At 38.0% G+C, this 14,614-nt stretch overlaps 1 protein-coding gene across 1 annotated transcript in view; it reads left to right on the top strand.

Moving 5' to 3' along the window:
- Window positions 1-14,614, top strand: part of SLC12A5 (solute carrier family 12 member 5) — a 417,734-nt gene that overhangs the window by 286,534 nt on the left and 116,586 nt on the right. The window contains exons 20-23 of the mRNA XM_053721935.1: window positions 2,700-2,831; window positions 5,046-5,153; window positions 5,361-5,483; window positions 5,627-5,814. Coding sequence (XP_053577910.1) covers window positions 2,700-2,831; window positions 5,046-5,153; window positions 5,361-5,483; window positions 5,627-5,814 — 551 coding nt within the window. The remainder of the gene's footprint in view (window positions 1-2,699; window positions 2,832-5,045; window positions 5,154-5,360; window positions 5,484-5,626; window positions 5,815-14,614) is intronic.

Here is a 14,614-nt window from a genome sequence, read left to right as displayed (position 1 = left end):
CAAAGTGTCAATATTTTGTGTGGCCACTATTATTTTCCAGCACTGCCTTAACCCTCTTGGGCATGGAGTTTACCGGGTTTTCACAGGTTGCCACTGGAGTCCTCTTCCACTACATGACATCACATAGCTGGTGGATGTTAGAGACCTTGCTCTCCCCCACCTTCCTTTGAGGATGCCCCACAGATGAGGTGTATTTGGGGTCGTTTTCATGTTGTGTTGGAATACTGCCCTGCGACCCAGCCTCCGAAGGGAGGGGATCATGCTTCAGTATACATATATATATATATACAGTATATATATGTATATATATATATATATATATATATATATATATATATATACTGTATATATACTTACCGGCCACTTTATTAGGTAAACCTGTTCAATTGCTTGGTAACACAAATTGCTAATCAGCCAATCACATGGCAGCAACTTAATGCATTTAGGCATCTAGACGTGGTGAAGACGACTTGCTGAAGTTCAAACCGAACATCAGAATGGGGAAGAACGGGGATTTAAGTGACTTTGAATGTGGCATGGTTGTTGGTGCCAGACAGGCTGGTGAGAGTATTTCAAAAACTGCTGATCTACTGGGATTTTTCATGCACAACCATCTCTACGGTTTACATAGAATGGTCTTAAAAAAGAGAAAATATCCAGTGAGTAGCAGTTGTGTGGACAAAAATGCCTTGTTGATGTCAAAGGAGAATGGGCAGACTGGTTCGAGATGATATAAAGGCAACAGTAACTCAAATAACCACTCGTTACAACCAAGGTATGCAGAATACCATCTCTGAATGCAGGTCAAATCTTGAAGCAGATTGGCTACGGCAGCGGGAGACCACACCGGGTGCTACTCCTGTCAGCTAAGAACAGGAAACTGAGGCTACAATTTGCACATGCTCACCAAAATTGGACAATAGAAAATGTTGCCTGGTCTGATGAGTCGCTATTTCAGCTGTGACAGTCAGATGGTAGGGTCAGAATTTGGTGTAAACAACATGAAAGCATGGATCCATCCTGCCTTGTATCAACAGTTTAGGCTGGTGGTGATGGTGTCATGGTGTGGGGGATATTTTCTTGGCACACTTTGGGCCCCTTAGTACCAATTGAGTATAATTTAAATGTTACGGCCTACCTGAGTATTAATGCTGACCATGTCCATCCCTTTATGACTACAGTGTACCCATCTTCTGATGGCTACTTCCTGCAGGATAATGCACCATGTCACAAAGCTCAAATCATCTCAAACTGGTTTCTTGAACATGACAATGAGTTCACTGTACTCCAATGGCCTCCACAGTCAATCCAATAAAGCACCTTTGAGATGTGGTGGAACAGGAGATTTGCATCATGGATGTGCAGCCGACAAATCTGCAGCAACTGCTATCATGTCAATATGGACCAAAATCTCTGAGGGATGTTTCCAACACCTTGTTAAATCTATGCCACAAAGAATTAAGGCAGTTCTGAAGGCAAAAGGGGGTCCAACCTGGTACTAGCAAGGTGTACCTAATAAAGTGGCCGGTGAGTATATATAGAAAGATGTATAATCTTTTTTTATAACTTTGTTGAAGAGCATAACTAGCTAGGTTTGGGCATCGAGAAAGGGGTACCGGCCCAGGGCCCCACACTTTGGGGGTGCCTGCACTGTCAGGGGTGAGGATATGAGAAGATGCAATGTGCATCCTGTATTTAGTTTATGAAGAAGTGTTTATGGAATCAGGAGTTTTTGTTTTTTATATAGGTAACACTGAATGTTGGGACAGGGTGGGCCATATGTGGGGCTGGGCATATAGGGGAAGGAAAACAAGAGAGCTGAAATGTGGGGCCCCACAAATGTGTCTTGCACAGGGCCCCACAAATGCTAAGGATGTCCCTGGGCTCAGGAGTGTGTGCAATATATACATGATATTGTTATAAGTGTTGTTGCACAGCTGCCACTAGGTTCTGAGCCTACATCAGTATGCTCTAATAGAGCTAAGAAACTAAGTTTCAACAAAGGACACCAACAGAACAAACTAAATTTTATAATAAATTTATAATATTTTATTTAACTGTCTGAAACATAAACATTTCATTATTAACCTCTTTTTTAAAAAGCCCTATATGCCGTTAGGATGTTCCACGCCGTCCTAACAGCGCTGAGCTTTAACGTTGCTAGGACGGAATTAAATTTCCTACCTTATACTGCATCCTGCAGCTTCCCCCTTTGACGATATCAAGAATCGGCCTAGGGGGCATGCTCTGATCCTGGCCATAAAATCACATGATCGCATTTGCATCGATGATCACATAATTTCAGTTTTAGTAATAGTGTTTACATTGAAACAAACACTATTGTACCGACATGAAGGGGTTAAGGTGCTGTTGAAGACAAAGGTCTCTGCTTTACCTAAGCAGTAATCCAAATGTGCAAAATGTCCACAGCACCTTTCTTTTTCTTATAAAAAACATTCCATTATTTAGTATAGCTTAAAACATTACACAGCATTGTAATATTTTGGGGTCACTGCCCTTAATCATGCACCCTATTTTATACGTATAGAAGCAAAAGACAGATAATTGAGTCCCTTAACTAATTATAACAAATCATGACATGTTTTTCTATGCCACTGATTCATTGGTTGAGCCAATAACAAGAAGCATATATGTACCGCCACCAATTAGCACCAATTAACATTTGCTATTTCACCTAGGTCTGGAGGAGATGCACAATGAGGATCTTCACAGTGGCTCAGATGGATGATAACAGCATTCAGATGAAGAAAGACCTGACCACTTTCCTATACCATCTTAGAATTAATGCTGAGATAGAAGTGGTGGAAATGGTGAGTGAAAATACCATAGTTCATTTTAAGATTGTCTTTAGTTAATATAGGTTCTCAAGCTATTCAAATGTAATACCAACAACAGTATAGGTTATGTCTCTCATATATACACAACCACTTCACTTCCCCACTAATCATAACCCTATTTAAGAGTAACCTAGCTTGACAACACCTTATTTCTACATTCATATAAAAACAATTTTACAGTGTACTGTCCCTTTAAGCATAGGATGGTAAGTACTGTGGTGAAGGCCTGTGTTAATACTCCAAAAAAGTGTTGCCAGTATGAGGCTGCTCCTGGGTCTCAAGTATTGAAGTTGTATTCTTTGGGTTCCATAGTGAATTTGTTTGAAACTTAAGCTCACTCTGGTCTTCATTCTATAGTGAGTGAACTCAATAGAATAGAACAATAATTCACAAGGTTGCTGAGACTTGTAGTGAATTTTGCAGGTATAGTTATTCTTTTACTTGGTTACACAGTAAAAAAATAGATCTAATAAGTATAATTGAACTGAACAATGAAATTGCTTTCTAGCAGAAATGGCTGAGGCAAATATAGTAAAAGAGATGAAGAATGAAATGGATATGAATAGTTAATCTAAAAAAAAAAGCAATACTGCACTGTAGGTGAGAATATGGACAGACTACATGGGCTTCCTGCTTCTCATTAGCCACCAAAATCTATATTCTTAGGGGTTGGACTTGACTGGCAGGATAGATGCAGGTATTCTAGGTCACTTCAACTTAGCAGAAGAACTATATACTGTTCAAATCTGATTTTACCATTACATGAATATTTGACACTTGAAGAACTATATGTTGGCACCTCAAAGACAATTATTGATATATATAGTAATGGGCTTGTGTCCTAATAGTGTCTTCCCTGATTTTTTTTTCTTTATTTTAAATCTTTATCTACAGATTTTTTTATGCAAGAATTTGTAACAAGATTTTCTCATGAAATCACTCAGCATAAGTCACATGTGTGATGATCCTCTGAAGAATGGAGATTGCTTACAAATCATGATTGGCTAATTATTAACATGGTCTCTTAAAGTCTATTGTGTCAGTTTATCTAGTAAACTGCCCTCAGAGTTGTGTAGAGAATCTGGCTTCTGTTTTTAGAATTATCATGTTGTCTGCTTGTCAGTCTTCTATTTTCTTCCAAATGCCAGGAACCCCAGTCAGTAGTTTAAAGGGACAGTATACAATGATTTTCATATAACTGCATGTAATAGACACTACTATAAAGAATAAGATGCACAGATACTGATATAAAAATCCAGTATAAAACTGTTTAAAAACTTACTTAGAAGCTGTCAGTTTGGCTCTGTTGAAAAGGTAGCTGGAAAGCTCACTGCAAGTGGGAAATAAGACACTCCCCCCTCCCCCTTCTTTTGCATATGAAAAGACCCTTTACACAAACAGGAGCAAGCTGGAGAAGGTAGCTGACTGTATTCACATAAAACTTTGGGGCTTGGTTAGGAGTCTGAAAATCAGAGCAATGTTATTTAAAAATAAGCAAAACTATACATTTATCTAAAAAAAAAACTTTATGGGCTATATAAATAGATCATCTACAAAACATTTATGCAAAGAAAAAATGAGTGTATAATGTCCCTTTAAGTCCAGCCCTATTATTTATTTGATGTGCAATTTGTCCTAGTTTGTCTACTAAAACTTTTTATGGATACATGTTTGATAGGTCGTAGGTCGGTTTTGTAAATAATTAGTCACAGTTTTAATTTGTCATCTATGTCATCTTTTCTGTTGCCATTAATTGTTCTTTACATTTGAATTAAGGACCCTTTGTTTAAATCATAGATATCACTAAATCAGTCGAAGTGGAGTTTGATCCAGTATGGTCTGGTCTTTAAATAATGCTTGTTATTCTGCTTTGAGAGTTGGAAAAGATTATTGTTTTATATTTGAGACATATGATCTAAAACAGATCACATCAATTGTTAATACCGGATATTATTGCATAAATCACAACTTTGTTTAAAAATATCAGAAATAAGTATAAAAATTATTAAAAGATAAAGTATGTAATAATAATTTGTGTATGGTATCATATGTTCTATTAAACTACATATCACAAAACACAGGTTGTAATAATAAATATGCTTGACTGAGATGCTGCTGATTATTTTGCTTGTCATAAAAATAGCTGAACATTGAGTCAGATATGATGTTTGTTTTTTGTTGTTTTAGCATGACAGTGATATATCTGCCTACACCTATGAGAAGACCCTAGTCATGGAGCAGAGATCTCAAATACTGAAGCAGATGCATCTGACCAAAACTGAACGTGAGATAGAGGTAATTAGTTAAACAATTTTGACAAATAGTTGGTTTTAAAGCTCACCTGTAGGAAAGCAAAAAGACTAAACACTATCAGAAAAAAAATATATTGAAAATGTAATAGATTTCATGTAACTGTGTAGATGGAACTTTTGTATGCAAGAGAACAAGTACCTAAGAATTTGTGCACCAACACTATATAGACACTGATTATTTCTCCACCAGATTCAGAGCATTACAGATGAATCACGTGGATCCATAAGACGTAAAAACCCTACTAACTCCCGACTTCACCTTAGTGTTCCAGAAGAGCATGTGGGCGAGGGGGAAGAGAAATCTGAGGAAGAGGTTAATATGACCTTAATAACCCAAGCTCATCTTGTTGTCTGCTTTCAAATAACTGAGCATCCAAAGAGGTTTACATCACAGCTGGTTGCTTCCTTTACTTATGGTCTATTCTGCTTATTACTGTCTCTTGCATCCATCTCTAGGTACAGTTAATTCATGACAAGAATACAACAGAACTTTCTGTTAGCCCCCAATCATCAGCTGAGGAACCAGACACATCTATAGAAAAGGTCCACCTCACTTGGACGAAAGAAAAATTCACAGCTGACAAGAACAAGAGTAAAAGTCCTAGCACTCCAGAAGGCATAAGAGATTTTTTCAATATGAAACCGTACGTATTCTTAGCTATCAATTATTTGTCTATCTGTCCATCTTTGATCCAACAAACCACATATAATTGTCTGTCTGTATTAGCTTGACTTACAAGATAATGTGTTAAGCTTTATCCTTAGCAACAATTACACCTGTTTCAGTAGAAAATGTATACAGATGTTACGAAAAGGTGGTAAGATAGTGATGAAACTTAAACTATAGGGACATTGTAGAGAAATATTTTCTATTATCCATATGAAAGAGCAGCAATCAGGCATTTTACAATATTCCCATTGTATGGAAAAAGAAAAAGCTGTTTGAACTGATATCATTACTAGCAGGAAATGCATGTTTATGCACAATGTATACCTGAGTATCAGCTGTTTACTTTATGAAAATTAAAACTTCCAATGCTGTCTTTGCTCTCAGACACACCTCTGAAAGCCTGACAAGAAAAAAACAGCAGAATCTCTAATACATTTTAAAGGCGATTTAAAAAAAATTAGTATAATGTTCCTTTAAATTACCAAATATATTTTTTCATTAATATTGGGTTGAACACGAAAAACTTAAACAATGAGAATACAGATAGAGTATGTTCCAACAAGGCTCAGTATAAATCATTGATTCATTCTTTGTTGAATAACCTCAGTACTTCAACTGCCAAGTCAAACTAAGGAGACGACTAATCTAAAGGTCAGAGGAAGAAAGTGTGAAATACACCATGTGCTGTCACTTGTGAGCATTGATGGCCAGAGTGTGCTTCAGAATCCAGTAAACTTTTTTGATTTACTTTGAAATTGTTTGCTTTATTGCCAGTGACATTTGAAAATGTATCACTTTCCATATTAATATTTTTAATTGTCAAAAAAGTCTTAGCCCTTGTGCTGCTTTATTGACAAATAACCATTTCATTCCCTCTCTCCACTGTGTTTTTCTATTGGGAATAACTTAGCTCCTTTAAATGAAGCACAAAGCAGGCAATGCAAGATGGCAAATCAGTCCGGCCACCTCTGATGTCATCATTCTGCTATTCTTGTCACTTTTTGTATTGTCCTGCACAATGCATGTCCTAAATCCAAAATTAAAATCAGTAAAGGATGACACTTAGCTGTAATTCTGGTATCAGAGATCTTTTTGGTCCTGAATAATTGCATTAAACTACATCTGACTTTGCAAATTATTTCTATTAAATTGTTCTGAAGTCAGACAAAGAGAGAAAGAGGCATGAGTAAGTGCCCGATCTAGAGAGATAGTAAAAGTTTTAACCCCTTCCCTTCCAGAGCAGGTATGGATTCCCATTAGTCAATACGCCATTCTAATGAGCAGTGTTCTAGGTGGGCAATCATTTATGGATACTACATAAGGCTATTCAAGTTAGCAATATTATTTAATTGCAGTGATATTAGGTAATCAAAGAGTTACATTTGCTGTCCAGCAAAGAAAAATATACGGAGACTGTAATAATTCCTACAGTCAGTAAGCATGCTTTATTAACTTTCTCCAGCAATGAACAGGTTAAAGGCCAGTACATGCATTTAACTTAGCTTGTGTTTGTGAGAATGTCAGCATGTTAAAATGTCAGCATTTGAAACTGACTGTGAATGAACGGCACTGTTTCAGCACCATAACATTTCCTCATACCCTTGCCTCCGACTGTGGGAGTTACTTGATTAGAGATACAGTTCATGGGAAGGTAATCTACATTTGCGATAAGGCTAGGGTGTACCAGGTGTTAATGAGGTAGACCTCACCACATTATTATTGAGATGGGGATGAGAGGCTTAAAGGGACACTAAACCCAAATGTTTTCTTTCATGATTCAGGTAGAACATTTTAAGCAACTTTCTAATTTACTCCTATTATCAATTTTTCTTTGTTCTTTTGCTATCTTTATTTAAAAACCAGGAATGTAAATCTTAACAGACAACCGATTTTAGGTTCAGCACCATGGATAGCACTTGCTTATTGGTGGCTGACATTTAGCCACCAATAAGCAAGCATAACCCAGGTTCTCAATAAAAAATGGTCCGACTGCTATGCATTACATTCCTGCTTTTTAAATAAAGATATCAAGAGAAAGAAGAAAAATTGACAATAGGAGTAAATTAGAAAGTTGTGTAAAAATGCATGCTCTATCTAAATCATGAAAGAAAAATGTGGGTTTAGTGTCCCTTTAAGAATTTCCATGATACTTCTTGGTGTATTATTTTTAATTGTGTCCCTTCACCTGAACATTTGGGGTAAATTCTTGTTTTGTCTTGGGTCCATAAAGGTAATGTGTTGCTGAGTTAGTGCTCTTTCAATTTCCTGGATGTTTTAGTGTTAATATTTGGTTACTTCACAGATGAGGTCTTGCTTTGAAAGCTCATTAGAACCCTTGGATTTATGACATGACAATTATAGGTCGTGGGACCCTGTGTATATTTTTTTATTCTCTGCCCCACCTACACATATGTGGTGTGCAATGTTCCCTCTAATTTTTTTCTGAGCAGTGTGAGCAAAAATATTGGCCTGTGCAATTTTTGGCCAAATGACTAAAAAGTGTGCAGACTTTAATGTAGAGTGTTGTCAACCCTGAAAGTTAGTTAACAACTCATGAAAGCATCACGTGAGTAAGGATGGTCTAGTACATTGTTCTCCATTTAAATGAGGGAGGAATTAACATATTTTCACTCTCATACACACACTATCACAGTCTTTTCTCATACACTATCTTACTCTAATATTCTCTTACACACACACACATTCTCTCTGTAGCACTCACACACATTTCTCTAACTCTAATGCTCTCTATCATACAACATCACTCTAACATTCTCTCACGCACACTCTCTCACAAACACACACTCTCACTCTCGTACTTTCATACATACTTTCACTAACATACACAGTCTTACTCTAACAGTCTCACATACACACATACTGCCACACAGTAACACTTTCACACAGAGACTATATATGTTTATGTGTGCAGTTTTACCCAATCAAAGTGCTCCATACTGGAAAATTTCTGAAATAACTTTGACCTAAGTCGTCAAGCTCCGGCCCTAATAACACCCTCACTCCCTTATCACTTTACCCCCCCCCCCCCATTTAACTTTTCATGTAAAGAAAACACAAGACTTCTTTCTTGGTATAAATTGGCCGCAGACTACTTTATTAAATAAATAAAACTCTTTTATATAACCATATAAATAACCATATAACAACAATATACATTAATCACACTGTTCTAATAAGAAACTTTACCTCAATTGAAACCAGTAAGCGGAGCTAGTTCACCTATCAGTATCCTGGCCGTCATTCCTCTGAACACAACCTTCCCCTGGTTGAACCCGTTAACTCAATATCTAATAATTTACTTTTAGAGGACCCCTTGCCCCTATAAGTCCTCCCATGCACTCCCACCGCGTGGAGATGCAAAAACTAACATCTGATACCCAAACTAGCACCCCTGCCTGCTGCGACAATACAAATAAATCACAAAACAAAACCCCAAAGACCTCATTAAGAAAGGGTGGGCGGGAGGGAGATGCTTCACTTCACAATACTTTAACAAGTGATCTGCGGCTTTTCCCCCTCAGCCCCTTAACTAATGCTTACCCTGCTCCACCTCTTCCTATCCTAACCACACCCTACTAGGACCTCTTCTTCCCCTCGGTCATGTGTCCCCCCTGGCTGATCTACGTCAGCCTCCAGAGACCCCCTTTTTTAGTACTAAGACTGTTCTCATCCCAGGCACATACAGAATTCACTATTACATCCAAACCTGGAAAGCTTTAGCAAACAGCTGTAGTCTATATAAACACACAAATAGAATGCTCTCCTTAAGCACTGATTAATAAGAAGCCTATATAATATTTTCAGAAAATGTTACACACTGAATAGACAGAGTTACTACATAAAGCTGAAAGTGGTTAAGAAAACTATCGTATTGTTATGCAGACCTAGTATTGTAGTAAATGGTGCTGTAGACATAAGCTAGCAGAGGTCACTGGTTGGAAAAATCACTAGTGTGTTTCATGTATGCACTTTCACCTAGAGCAGTTTGTCTAATTAAAGCTGTCCAGTCTGCACTGTCTAGTGCTTTTCATTTGGTTCCACAATGCCCCTTATTTTACACTTCTTTTCTATATGTCCTTATTTGCAAGTGTTCTTATCTGCAACTGGCTTATTTCTGACGTGTGTATTTAGTATATACAGCTTTGTATCTATGCATACATGTATAGTTTTAGAGCACTTCACTTGCTTGGGGTTGGTTTATAAATAGATAATCATTTTTTTAGTATTAAGTGTGACTGGCTCATTTCTGCTGTGTGCATTCAGTATATACAGCTTTATATCTGTGCATACATACTGTATGTTTGGAGCACTTCACTTGCTTGAAGTTGGTTTATACAGAGATAAGTATTTTGTCAGGCAAAAATGTATATACAGGCAGAGGCGCAACTAGAAACCACAGGGCCCAGGTGCAAGAATCTAAGAAGGGCCACCCACACCCAAAAAATGTGAATTTGATACATTATTTTTTTTTTTTTACATTTAACACAGAAAAAAAAATGTGAACCAAATTATGTCTGCAAAAGGAGGTACCCTGTGCACACAGTCTGTGAGATGGTCTGACCCCCTAATACTGTATATAGTGACACCAGTACTGTATATAGTGAGTTAGTGACACAGTCTGTAATCTGCCGGTAAGATGGCTGGCCTGACCCTACCCGCCCCAGTACTTTATAAAGTGACCACAGTAGTCTGTGACATGGTCCAGCCCCCCCGTACTGTATATAGTGGTACTGTATAAACTGACACTGTTTACCCCCCGACCCCCATGCTGTAGTAAAAAGGTCTTTAATTTGCTGGTTCCACAAACATACACACACAAACATACACACACAAACATACACACACAAACATACACACACAAACATACACACACAAACATACACACACAAACATACATGCATAAATACACACACAGTCACATACATACACACACACACACACAAACTCCAATGGGTAAAACAGAAGCACTAACCCCTGTAGTCAGAGACACTAGTGAAGCATCATGTCACACTCACATGATATCAGTGCAGGTCAACGTTTTTTATTGTAAAAAAAATATATATATTTTTTTAAGCTAAGCCTCCACCCTTGGGGCCCGGTTGCAGTTGCGACCCCCGGCACGCCCTGTAGTTCCTACCCTGCATACAGGACTAACAATACAATGATCTAATGTACTTGACCTTTTTTATTTCACTATTTCTTGAATGGAGTTAAAGTCAGCGCCAAACCAGTGATCTACTACTCTGGTCTGTAGCTGAGCATGGTATTTAGCTAGTGTTGCTACCTCGGCCATTTTTTCCTGGACACTTATGAGTTACACATGCTGCAGGGTGTGAAGAGGGGACCATGAATTGCACCCATGGACAGCACACAAATAATGATCCTGGACAGCACTATTCATGTTCATCCCTGCATACCCTGCAGCATGTGTAACTCATAAGTGTCCAGGAAACCATGGCCGAGGTGGCAACCCTATCTGGAGCTGAACATGGCCACTGAGCCAAGCAGGGGCTGCATATGTGCACAGCTTCCAAAGACTAGTCGTACTAAGCTCAGGATTGGCAATGCATAGCTGCTCTGGAGCTGGCTTTAACTATGTGTTTAACATTTTAGTGGTGGTTAAACACATTGGTATAGCCAGACAATAATATAATAATAAAATGCTGGAATACATTAGATAATAATTGCTCCTTTATGTCCATTTAACAATACTTTTACAATTCTGTTCATTGGTCCTATGAATGAAAACTAATCCAATCTAACTTCTCATTTAAAAAAAGTTGAACAGCAATCCACCATGAAACTATGAACAAGACACATACTTTTCTAAACAAAGATAAGTCGCTTAAATGGATGAGGTAGAACTTGTTTGCAGAAGCAATACAATGCTAAGATTTAGATATACTGACTTAAAGGGACAGTCAAGTCCAAAAAAAACTTTCATTTTTTAAATAGGGCATGCAATTTTAAACAACTTCCCAATTTACTTTTATCACCAATTTTGCTTTGTTCTCTTGGTATTCTTAGTTGAAAGCTAAAAGTAGGAGGTTCATATGCTAATTCCTTAGACCTTGAAGACTGCCTCTAATCTGAATAAATTTTGACCACTAGAGGGCATTAGTTCACATGTTTCATATAGATAACATTGAGCACATGCACGTAAAGTGACCTAGGACTGAGCACTGATTGGCTAAACTGCATGTCTGTCAAAAGAACTGAAATAAGGTGGCAGTCAGCAGAAGCTTAGATACAAGATAATTACAGAGGTAAAACGTGTATTATTATAACTGTGTTGGTTATGCAAAACTGGGGAATGGGTAATAAAGGGATTATCTTTCTTTTTAAACAACAAAAATTCTGGTGTTGACTGTCCCTTTAAGGCAAAATAAAATCTTGCATGTGTGGACATTTAATGCACCTCACCTGAGACAGGCAGAATAATGGTCAAGAAAATAGTGAAAGATTAAGATAGATTATATGACTTTCTAATTTACTTATGTAGTCAATTTCTTTCCTAAGACATGGAGAGTCCACAACGTCATTCCAATTACTAGTGGGATATTCAACTCCTGACCAGCAGGAGGAGGCAAAGAAGCTAGAGGCTTCTCGTGTCGGCTGCAGCCAGAAGGCTGTTTCTAGCATCTACCCGGATCGTTTAAGAGGAGAAGATCTCTGCAAAGAGAGTTCCAGTATTTCCTCTTACTAGTGGGGTGTCTTTCTGGCCGGTAGGAGCCTCAGGCAATCTGATGTTATTTTTAATACAATTGACCATCTATATGCATTATTAAATTTGATGTTTAAATTTTATATTTTACCTTTTTTTATATATCCTATATAATAAAAGACAAGAGTTTGTCTGAAGCCGTCATGCGCAGTTCAGACAAACTCTTGCCACGAGGACCCGGCAGCAGCTCAGCTGTAAGAGGCGCGCGAGGACCCGGCAGCAGCTCAGCTGTAAGAGGCGCGCGAGGGGGGGGAGAGAGAGAGAGAGAGAGAGAGAGGGAGAGAGAGAGAGAGAGAGAGAGGGAGAGAGAGAGAGGGAGAGAGAGAGAGAGAGAGAGAGAGAGAGAGAGAGAGAGAGAGACACACAACACGGCCCGTGTCAACGGGCTTTAGGACTAGTATTTTATATATTTTTTTTATATTTTCCCATTTTTTGGGTAGATATTTAAAAAAAGAATTTATTTGGTCATTGCTAGTGAGAAGTGTTCGACTATAGCTATGTGTTTAGAGGCCCACATTTTCCTGCCTTTGCAATTTTGCCCCTCATGTTTAAAGACAAGTTACTTCCTTCTGAGCCAAGTGTCTCTCAGGATAATGCTGTGCGTGACGTGCCTCAGCTTTCTCCTCAAACGCAAGGCCGGCGCTTAGGTAAGGCAGTCTAGGCAGCCAGAAGGGGGGGCACCAGATCTGCCTGGCTGCCGGCATTGGCAAAGCAGCGTGAGTAGTGAAAAAACATAATTTATGTAAGAACTTACCTGATAAATTCATTTCTTTCATATTAACAAGAGTCCATGAGCTAGTGACGTATGGGATATACATTCCTACCAGGAGGGGCAAAGTTTCCCAAACCTTAAAATGCCTATAAATACACCCCTCACCACACCCACAAATCAGTTTAACGAATAGCCAAGAAGTGGGGTGATAAGAAAAAAAGTGCGAAGCATATAAAATAAGGAATTGGAATAATTGTGCTTTATACAAAAAAATCATAACCACCCCAAAAAAGGGTGGGCCTCATGGACTCTTGTTAATATGAAAGAAATGAATTTATCAGGTAAGTTCTTACATAAATTATGTTTTCTTTCATGTAATTAACAAGAGTCCATGAGCTAGTGACGTATGGGATAATGACTACCCAAGATGTGGATCTTTCCACACAAGAGTCACTAGAGAGGGAGGGATAAAATAAAGACAGCCAATTCCTGCTGAAAATAATCCACACCCAAAATAAAGTTTAACAAAAAACATAAGCAGAAGATTCAAACTGAAACCGCTGCCTGAAGTACTTTTCTACCAAAAACTGCTTCAGAAGAAGAAAATACATCAAAATGGTAGAATTTAGTAAAAGTATGCAAAGAGGACCAAGTTGCTGCTTTGCAGATCTGGTCAACCGAAGCTTCATTCCTAAACGCCCAGGAAGTAGATACTGACCTAGTAGAATGAGCTGTAATTCTCTGAGGCGGAATTTTACCCGACTCAACATAGGCAAGATGAATTAAAGATTTCAACCAAGATGCCAAAGAAATGGCAGAAGCTTTCTGGCCTTTCCTAGAACCGGAAAAGATAACAAATAGACTAGAAGTCTTACAGAAAGATTTCGTAGCTTCAACATAATATTTCAAAGCTCTAACAACATCCAAAGAATGCAACGATTTCTCCTTAGAATTCTTAGGATTAGGACATAATGAAGGAACCACAATTTCTCTACTAATGTTGTTGGAATTCACAACTTTAGGAAAAAATTCAAAAGAAGTTCGCAACACCGCCTTATCCTGATGAAGAATCAGAAAAGGAGACTCATAAGAAAGAGCAGATAATTCAGAAACTCTTCTGGCAGAAGAGATGGCCAAAAGGAACAAAACTTTCCAAGAAAGTAATTAATATCCAATGAATGCATAGGTTCAAATGGAGGAGCTTGAAGAGCCCCCAGAACCAAATTCAAACTCCAAGGAGGAGAAATTGACTTAATGACAGGCTTTATACAAACCAAAGCTTGTACAAAACAATGAATATCAGGAAGAATAGCAATC

The sequence above is a fragment of the Bombina bombina genome, chromosome 1, assembly GCF_027579735.1.
Source record: "Bombina bombina isolate aBomBom1 chromosome 1, aBomBom1.pri, whole genome shotgun sequence".
In the NCBI taxonomy this organism is placed as follows: domain Eukaryota; kingdom Metazoa; phylum Chordata; class Amphibia; order Anura; family Bombinatoridae; genus Bombina; species Bombina bombina.
The sequence above is the reverse complement of the archived record's forward strand: the minus strand, read 5'-3'. Positions and strand labels throughout refer to the sequence as shown.